This window comes from Physeter macrocephalus, chromosome 9, assembly GCF_002837175.3.
Source record: "Physeter macrocephalus isolate SW-GA chromosome 9, ASM283717v5, whole genome shotgun sequence".
In the NCBI taxonomy this organism is placed as follows: domain Eukaryota; kingdom Metazoa; phylum Chordata; class Mammalia; order Artiodactyla; family Physeteridae; genus Physeter; species Physeter macrocephalus.
The window spans coordinates 75,631,845-75,642,167 of NC_041222.1; the positions used below are offsets into that span (position 1 = coordinate 75,631,845).

Sequence of the window (10,323 nt, forward strand, 5' to 3'; positions counted from 1 at the left end):
CGAGTCATTCTAGCAAATTACCAAACCTGATAAGGGGGTTGTGGGAACACCCGATTTACAGCCTGCCAGTCAGAAGTACTGGTAGCCTGAGACTTGGACTGGTATCTGAAGTAGGAGCAGTCATGGGGGACTAAGTCCTTTAACTTGTGGGATCTGACACTAACTCCAAGTAGGTAGTGTCCGAATTGAACTACTGGATACCCACCCAGGCAGTGTTGGAGAACTGGCTGGTGTCAGAAAAACACCCTGGAATATGTACACAAAGGAAGAAATGAAAAATATACAGTAGATTATACTTCTAATAATCTCTTTGCAGAAGACTACTTTAAGTTTAGCAAGTAGAATTCACCTATGACTAGCTGGAACAGAGCTGCTGCCAATCATGAAAATAGATGTCTCTCTGGAGGAATTAAATCATGGAGAAACCTAATAGATCCAAGAGGATGATTAAGCGCTTATTGTAAAACTTTGTAAAATTATATAACCAGCCAAATGCATTCATTCCTCACTTACTGAGCACTGTGCTACATGTTGGGAATAAGGTGACAAGAAAGACACAGTATACCCTCAGAACTCAATCTGGTGGGAAAGACTGACAAAGAAAACAAATGCAGAATAAGTACTTCAAAAGAGACATTCACAGGATACCACGGTAATATAGTACCTAAGTGAAATGGCTGCTTTCCCACAAGATGACATTTAATGAACTTGGAAAATGAGTAAGTTGGCAAGAAGGGAGTGCTGGCAGGAAGATTTAATACTAGGCACAACAAACATTATATACAAAAGCACAGATATAAATGTGAGAATTGATGTATTCTTGAAACCACAAACAATTCAGTATGACCAAAAGGGCAGACAGCAGTGCTCACCAAACATCTCATGTGCAGCCTTCTATTTCTCTTGCAGTTGGACAGGCCCATGTGACTAGTTATGGCCAAAGGATTGCAAGAAATGATGTGTGTCACTTCTGGCCCAAGTACAGGATACAAGGTCCAGCTTGAGACACTTTAGCTGTCTATTCTGCCACATTCCAAATGGTGCAGCTACAAGATGGCAAAATTCCATTAGCTTGAGTCCCTGAGGACTATGTAGATGGAGGTCTCAATGACCAGTGAAGAACATGAAGCACGAGCAAACTATTACATTTAGAATGGATAAACAACAAGGTCCTACTGTATAGCACAGGGTACCATACTGAATATCCTGTGATAAACCATAATGGAAAAGAATATAAAAAAAGAATGTCTCTGTGTATAACTGAGTCACTTTGCTGTACAGCAGAGACTGGCACAGCACTGTAAATCAACTCTACTTCAATTAAATATTTTTTTTTAAATGAAGAATGAAGAAAAGATTTAGAGCAAGAAATTAAGCTTTGTGGTAATAAGCCACTGAGTTTGGGGTTATCTATTACCACAGGATAGCCTATCCTAACTAGTATAACTGTTGAGATATGGTAAGAAATGGGGATGCAGAGGCAGATGGGCATTACATCACAAAGTCTTGAAAGATTTTAAAAGCAAGACAGTCACTTAAGATATTCTAATAACAGTGTGGAAATGACACAGAGCAAACATTTTTAAAAGTTGGGGAGCTACATCAAGGAAGTAACAACAGAACAGAATAACTGCATGGAGTGGGATAGAGAAGATTTTATGGACCAAGAGATTTGGCTGGGGAGAGGTAGTAGTTTGAGACAAGATTATGAGTTTTTACATTTGTTTTGTTCTTCTTTGCTTTCTAAGGAGGCACATACAGGCTAACGGACTCAGAGAACATCAGGCAATATCAAAGAGAGCTGAATACAAGGCATGGAGTTCAGAAGTGATGTGGGCTGAGGTAAAGATCTGAGAGTCAACAAGTTATAGTTAGGATAATGTCACTTGGGGAAAATAGAGTAAAAGAAGAGAAGAAAAACAAGGCAGAACTCTGGGGAACAATACTAATATAAGGAATAGAAAGAAGAGACCCACAAATGAGAGAGAAAAAAACTGGTCAGAAAATTAACCAGGGAAAAAGAGTATCAGGAATTAAAGAAAAAAAATTTCAAGGAAAGACTGGTATGCATTGGAAGAGAGTGAATTAGATTTTAAATCACTTTCTTTTAATCTAAGTATCTAAAAATCTAAAAAAGTGTCCACTAAATTTGGCAAGCTAAGAGGTCAATGGTGACTTTATCAAGGGAATTTTCAGTAAAGTGATGGGGACAAGAAATGGAGCACAGCAAACTTAGTGAAAGAGAAATATAGACAGAAAACAGAAAATGCCTTTTCCAAAGAGAGCTGACAAAGGAAGCAAAAGAAAAGTGGTAGTGGGATTCTGTGGCTTTTAAACATGGAATAGACCTTAACGAAAAGAGACAGCAAAAGAAAAGCTGAATATATACGGTAAATGGAATATCTGATGGAGAAAAGTAACTAAGATAGGAGGGGGTGGGAATGATATAAGAAATAAAGGGACTAGGGAGATGTATGGCCTCAGACAAATTAACTAAAAGCCTCTGTGGGCTTCAATTTCTTTGTCTATAAAATGAGGGAAGAGGGGAGAGATTTACCTCAAAAATACCTTTCATGAGTCTGAACACTAAATAATTTCATCCTAATCTCTCTAGATTGTTCATGTTAATAATTTTGCCATCTAAAACTCCCAAAAGAGACACATTTAACCCAAGATCATTTTAAAAAATAAGAGCATCAAACATGAAAAAAAAGGCAAATGTGAATCCATGCCATTACTAAAAAACTTTTTCTGGAAGAGGTGGAAGGTATGATCCTCGATATGTGAAAACTGTACATATTTTTTTAAATGTCATTTCAAGGTACTATACTTGTCATACAACTTCGGAACTGAAAGAAGCATTAAGCCATTTACCTACCTAGTTCAACTTTTGTTAGCTTCAGACTTCTCTTTTCCCCAAAAAAACCTCCCAAAGAACCTCAGTGTAAAAACTGATATAAGAAAACTATTGATAGTTTTGGCTGATGCAGAAGATTCTTAACCACTGGGCTTGCTCCCAGGCCCAGGCCTTTTTGTGTGCATTTAGAAGAGTAAGGAAATCACTAATGCAATCTGATCCCTTCATTTTACAAACAAGAAAATTGTATTCAGGGGGTTAGCTTATGATCAACAACTAGCTAATCCTCTCCAGAGTCAATTATGTGGTGGTCGGATCAGGTACACATACAGTACATTTCTTTCATTATTGAAAAGAAATGTGTCACTTACTGACCACTTATTATATGTAAATGTAAGCTAAGCAAGTACATCTGTATTCCCAACTACTACTCCCTTAATACCCATGACTACAGAAATAAGCTATAAAAGTTTTTTTCATTGCTAAAGTGACAATGTTTAATTCTATCATTTTATTTAAAACTACCCTGGGGGGAAGGAAGTTTTTTTAAAATCCTTATAAAAAATGACTAAAGATACTTACCTAAACCAAAAGGGTTGCTAGTGGCAGAACCAGATGTGGAGTTACTATTAGGAGCTGATGATGCAGTAGCATTGCTTCCACTGGTGTTTGTTTGCTGAGCTGAATGATCCTGAGGCCTAGGAAAAATAATTATATCAAGGTATACACACTGGAGCTAATTATTTCAAAAGAACCTCTGGAGCTCCAATACGCAGAAGTAAAGTTTAAGTTTTCAGAACAACTCAAATTATCACAGAGTAAATACCCTGAAATAACTAAGCACAAGGAACACAAATACAAAGAAACATAGTGAAACCCCATGAAATCCAAACTATATTTCAACTGCCCTTCCTCAAGTATAGTGTCATAAATATTTTATTACTTTCAATCATACTGATTATGTAAGAGAGGGAGATAGGTCACCTCACAGAAGAGAATCAGAGAGGGAGATAGGTCACCTCACAGAAGAGAATCAATGACTGGTCAAAATCACAAAGCTTGACTATATAAGCTATTTTTTATCTACCCCTTTCTAAGTTCTTGAGGGTTGGGGGGCACTTTTACTCAGAACCTAAAAAAGTTAAAAGTAAAAAATAAAGAGAGACTTCACCAAAAGAGGGCTGAGAAATCAATACAAGTAATAACTGATTATTACTTAATATCCTTAAGTAAAAAATAAGGAGCGTTTATTGGAAACCCATTCCATGTGACACCAGTTAAGAGTTCTGAATCTCATTTCATCTGAATGATGATAAAATACCATATCTGAATAAGTCTAAGGGAGCTCTAGGAGCTCTTTCACTAAGTATAAAATAATTTTAAGTGAAAAGAAAATATATCAATTTGATTGGCAATATTTTTACTTAGTGGTACACAAATAAAGTTATCTCTTAAAAACTGAATGGTGCCTTAGATTTAATGAAACATGGTTACTAATTTGTGGTTGGCCAAGAAGATGAGTCACCCCTGATCTCTGTCCAAAAATCTCTCTAAACAAAAAACATAGCTAAAAACATTAATTTGCTTGTTTTGTAATTCAAATAATATAATAACTCAATAATGATAAACCTTCTAAAATATGAGATGTGTAAGCATCAGCATTACTGAATCATTAAAACATTTGCTATCTACATGAGCAGCAAATAAATGAGTTTTAATCCATTTACGTATTAACGACAGAAAGCCATTTAAAGCCAAGACTGGTTATTTTTAAGAGAGAAATGTAAATATTTATTCATGGTTTAAAGTTAAATGTCTTCTAAAAACATACCTGTTTTGTGTTTTGATGACAAGGTGAACAGTAAGTCCATCGTGAATTCCATGCTGACTCAAAGTATCTTGATCTTTTAAAATTTTTCCAGCAAATATCAACACAAGTTGGTCAGTATGGGATTTAAAACGTTTAGAGATTTCTTCCTTGAACTAAATAAGATAAAATAAATATGTATTACAGATGTTTGCATAACATCATCTAGTCTAGTTTCTAGAAGAAGTACCTCAAAAGAAGCCCCCACTACAGATACTGCAACAATTCAAATATAAAGACATAGTCTTTCTGTGTCCGTCTCTTGATCTTAGTCGGAAATGAGTGTTACCACTTCACTCATCTCTAATGCAAACATTTTATTACAGGTGTACATATCCTATATTCAATCTTCTGCTAAGATCCAATAATTCACTTCTTTGTCATAGTCTTATTCTTTTTATATCAATGGTGCTAAACGTAGTTCAAGCCACACATAGCTCTTACCAAGTTTACAATAATCTTTTCCTCAGATTTCCATCTCAAATCCTGCTCCTTTCTAGTTCAATATAAAGAAAGCCAATTATACTGACTTTACACCCCACCCCTTTCATTAAACATTTATTAACAAACAGTATCATGCAGATGCAAAGACAGAAAGCAAAAATCTTTCCCTGAAGGCGAGCAGTCAGTAAACCACAAAGTACAGAGGAAGCACAAGGGTAGTTACAGAAAGTTTTCCAGTGAAAACTAATTAGAAAGTAGCCAGGAAAATCTGAAGAAAGGCTTCCCAGGAACAAGAATAAAATGCAAAAACAGAGACTAGAAAAGAGTGTCATACTATAAGAAAAGCTTACTTATTCTACACTAGATCAGTTTCTCAAACCTTCGTCAAAATCACCTGTATACTTAGGTTTTTTTTACTCCACTGTCAAAGTCAGGAAACCTCAGGGTGGTAAAGAAATTCAAAGAACCACATCTTACCCCAATGCCCTACAGACACCAATGCCCTACAGAAGTGGCTCTCAATAGCATTATCGCCAAGGCAATGTTTTGGAAATAAAAGGGGATATTTTTGGTTGTCACAGTAAGTGTAAAGACACAGTAAATGATATCTAACATTTTCTTGCAGGGGCAGGAGGGGAGATGAAGAGGAATACAAATATAAAGCAAGATAGGCCATATGTCAATCACTGTTGAAAATGAGAGGTACACAAAAGTTCATCACATTCTACCTTTGTGTATAAATGAAATTTTCCATAATCAATTTACAACATTCAATGTAACCAACTGGTTTTTTAAAAAATCATATAGATAATGTGAAATTATGCTGCAGTAAATATTCTGGACCTTTTCCATCTGAACTTTCCTTCATTTGAATATATACGATAGAAAACCATAATTCAAAAAAACACATGCACCCCAATGTTCACAGCAGCACTATTTACAATAGCCAGGACATGGAAGCAACCTAAATGTCCATCAACAGAGGAATGGATAAAGAAGATCTGGTACATATATACAACGAAATATTACTCAACCATAAAAAGGAATGAAACTGGGTCATTTATAGAGACATGGACGGACCTAGAAAGCATCATACAGAGTGAAGTAAGTCAGAAAAAGAAAAGCAGATATCTTATAATGACACATATATGTGGAATCTAGAAAAATGGTATAGATGATCTTACTTGCAAAGCAGAAATAGAGAGACAGAGAACAAATGTATGGGGGAAAGGAGTGGGGTGGGAGGAATTGGGAGACGGATTGACACATATACATTATTGATACTATGTATAAAAGAGACAATTGATAGGAACATACTGTATAGCACAGGGAACTCTACCTAATGCACTGTGGTAACCTAAATGGGAGGGAAGTCCAAAAGGGAAGGGATATCTGTATGTGTATGGCTGATTCATTTGTTGTGCAGTGGAGGCTAACACATTATAAAGCAACCATACTCCAATAAAAACTAATTTTTTTTTTTTTTTTTTGCTGTACGTGGGTCTCTCACCGCTGTGGCCTCTCCCGTTGCGGAGCACAGGCTCCAGACGTGCAGGCCCAGCGGCCATGGCTCACGGGCCCAGCCGCTCCGCGGCATGTGGGATCTTCCCAGACTGGGGCACGAACCCGTGTCCCCTGCACCGGCAGGCGGACTCCCAACCACTGCGCCACCAGGGAAGCCCAAAACTAATTTTTAAAAAAAGGAAATAAATGATATATAACCCTTTTACCTAAAATAAGCAATTTCCAACACGAAAAATCTTTTTAAAGTACCATTAGCACAATATTCTATATAAAGAAGTAAGTCAAACCATGATTTAACCATTCTCCTATTATTAAACATCTCATTCTCCCTTTGGCAGCTATTAGAAATAATAATAAGGTAACGAGCAGAACACATGTTTTTATAAGGACTGAATGAGAATGTATGTAAAATTCAAGCATCAGTCACATATGTGGTGGTCAATAAATAGTAGCTACTACAATGCCAGCTCTTTTAATCCTCAGTAACTGAAGATGACTTTTAATCCTATTTCAGATATAGAAACAGAGAGGTTCAATATGTCTCCCTCTTCTCACAGTGACACAGCTAATAAACTGCTAGGTTAAGCTTGAAATCTAGGTCTGACTTCAAGAACATCAAAACATTTTCATATGTAAAATGAGGTTAATCTAAGTTTGTGTTTCTTAACCTTAAACTAAGAAATCCTTTTCAGAATCCTTGATACACCTCATGTCATTCCAAAATATATAATTTAATTGTTTAACATACGATTATATAGCATTTTAGCACATTTTAGGACTTGAAGGTAAGATGCTAGATTGATGACACACATCTCTTACATTCTTTCAAATGCCCACTGAAACAACGATGAAAGATTTCTTCATGCTTTATGGAGATATAACTCACATATACAATTCACCCATTTAAGGTGTACAATGGTTTTTAGTATATTCACAGATACGTGCAACCATCACCACAGTCAATTTTGAAATTTTCATCTTCTCAAAAAGAAACCAGTACCCTTTCGCTATCACCTCCCTATTCTCCCATCACTCCAAACCATAAGAAACCACTAATCGGGGAGTTCCCTGGTGGTCCAGTGGTTAGGGCTAGGCACTTTCACTGGCAGGGCCCCAGGTTCAATCCCTAGTTGGGGAACTAAGACTGCAAGCCGCATGGCACGGCCAAAAAGAAGAAGAAAAAAAAAAAAAAAAAAAGTCAGTGACTCCACAGATACCAATTTAACGAAAAAAAGAAACCACTCACTGATCTACTTTCTGTCAAATAGATTTGCCTACTCTGGACATTTCACAATAAGTGAAATCATATAACATGCAATGTTTGCAAGGTGCATCCATGTCATGGTATATATCAATACTTCATCCCTTTTTATGGCCAAACAACATTCTATTGTATGAAGATACAACATTTTGTTTATTCATTCATCAATTGATGGGCATTGGGGCTGTTTCCACCTTTGGGCTATTATGAATAATGTTGCTATAAACATTCATGTACAAGTTTTTCTGTGGACATATGTTTTCATTTTTCTTGGGTATATACCTAGATGTGGAATTAAATTACTGGGTCACATGGTAACTCTTGATTTAATCATTTGAGGAACCACTAAAGTGTTATCCAAAGTGGCTAATGGCTATACCATTGTACAATCCTACCAGCAATGTATAAGGGTTCTAAACTCTCCATGCTTTCATCAATATTTATTACCTGACTGGTTTTTTTAATAGCCATCCTAGTAGATGTGCAGTAGTTTTGATTTGCATTCCCCTGATGGCTAACAATGTTGAGCATCTTTTCATGTGCTTATTTATATATCTTCTTTGGAGAACTTTATTAACATCCTTTGCCATTTTTTAATTGGGTTATTTGCCTTCCTATTATTGAGTTGTAAAAATTCCTTATATATTCTACATACAAGTCTTATCAGACATAATGATCTGTACAAAGAAAATTTTAAAGCAGGAACTCAGACAGCAGAACAAATTGAGACCTTTTGGTCTTAACTGGAACAAAGTTTTGAACCCAGACATCCAGTGGACCCAAGAGAACTGAATCCTGAACTGGCAATACAGAAAGCCAAGCTAAAAGCTAATTCAATCCCCACAATCTACAGAATTCCTGGAAGACTCGACATGGTACCACCAGAGGCTGAGGATAAGGTATAAGGTGAGAGGTGCCTAAGGACTAAAATAAGGGGATTTGAAAGGCTAAGAAGCAGACACATCTTCACTGCACACTAAGCAAGCAAGTGTCCCTCCCCAAACCCAACAAAAGACTAGAAGATTTTTTTTTCTCTCTGGAAGGGGAACAGAAAGTCTCTGAACTAAAGAACACACCAGACACATTGAGACCAGACATAAAACACTAAAAACAGAAGATTAAGTAAACAGAGACATACCAGATGCTGAGCCTTTCCCCCTTCACCTCACACCTATCAAACAGAATGCTGGCATCTGGACCTTCAACATCCAAGCAGGAAGATTATAATATATAGTGTCTCCAAGGAGAATCTAACCAGGCTAAAATAAAAGAACTTAGAGATAAAGATCTAAGAGTTTTCTCCAGTTAGTCACCCTAAAGCAGGAGTTCCTAAAGTGAATGGAGGCCTCTATCTGCCCTGGGAAGCATCTGGCAATGTCTAAGGACATTTCTGGTTGTCACAACAGGGCTTAAGTACCACTGGTGGGTAGAGACCGAAGATGCTGAACATCCTACAATGCACAGGACAGCCCCAACAACAAAGAATTTTCCAATTCAAACTGTAATCAATAACAAGACTGAGAAACTGCTGTACTTCTCAAAGTGCTGTCCCCAGATGAGCAACATTCACCATTCTGAGGTTAACTTGGTAGAAATGCAAATTCTCAGGCCCCAACCAAATCAGAAACTCCGAGGATGGGGCCCAGTAATCTATGGCTTAACAAGCTTCCCAGGTGATTCTGATGGACACTACTAAGAACCACTGCCTGCTCTAGGTCTAATAAATTTCCCCCAGATTTGTAGGCAATAAAGGAATACATTAAGTGACATTAAAAGGATACAGCTACTAAAACCAACAAAAAATGTGTCCTTAACAAATAAATTGCTACAGGGAAAAAGCAGAGGGGAACCTATAGATGAAATGATACTTTTAAGTACACAAGAGACACTCAACCAAGGTAAGACCATAAACTGGGTCATAAAAACAAACCTTGGAAATTTTAAATAATTGAACCATATAAGTATATTCCTTGACAATAATGGAATTACACTAGAAATCAATAAAAGAAAGATATCTGGAAAACTCCCAAATTAAACAAAGTACTTCTAAATAATTCATGGGTCAAAAAGAAAGTCTTGAGGAGCAATTAGAAAATATTTTCAACTGAACAAAAATGAAGTTACAATATGTCAAAATTTCTGAGATGCAGCTAAAGCAATGCCTAGGAAAATTTATAGTATTAAAGGCTTAAATTTAAGAAAGATCACAAATCAGTAATCTAAGTTTCAACCTTCATAAACTTGACAAAGAGCAAATGAAACCCAACAAAAAATAAAAATAAGAGCAGAAATCAAAATAAAAACAGAAGGGCTTCCCTGGTGGCGCAGTGGTTGAGAGTCCGCCTGACGATGCAGGGGACGCGGGTTCGT

The 10,323-nt window shown here is 36.6% G+C and overlaps 1 protein-coding gene across 2 annotated transcripts in view; it reads right to left on the bottom strand.

The window, feature by feature from the left end:
* The window catches only part of UBQLN1 (ubiquilin 1), a 43,839-nt gene that overhangs the window by 16,221 nt on the left and 17,295 nt on the right, over positions 1 to 10,323 (bottom strand). For both annotated transcript variants that reach the window (XM_007114322.3, XM_007114321.3), the window contains exons 2-3: positions 4,689 to 4,840; positions 3,440 to 3,555 (exon numbers count right to left, since the gene is read on the bottom strand). In XM_007114322.3, coding sequence (XP_007114384.1) covers positions 3,440 to 3,555; positions 4,689 to 4,840 — 268 coding nt within the window. The remainder of the gene's footprint in view (positions 1 to 3,439; positions 3,556 to 4,688; positions 4,841 to 10,323) is intronic.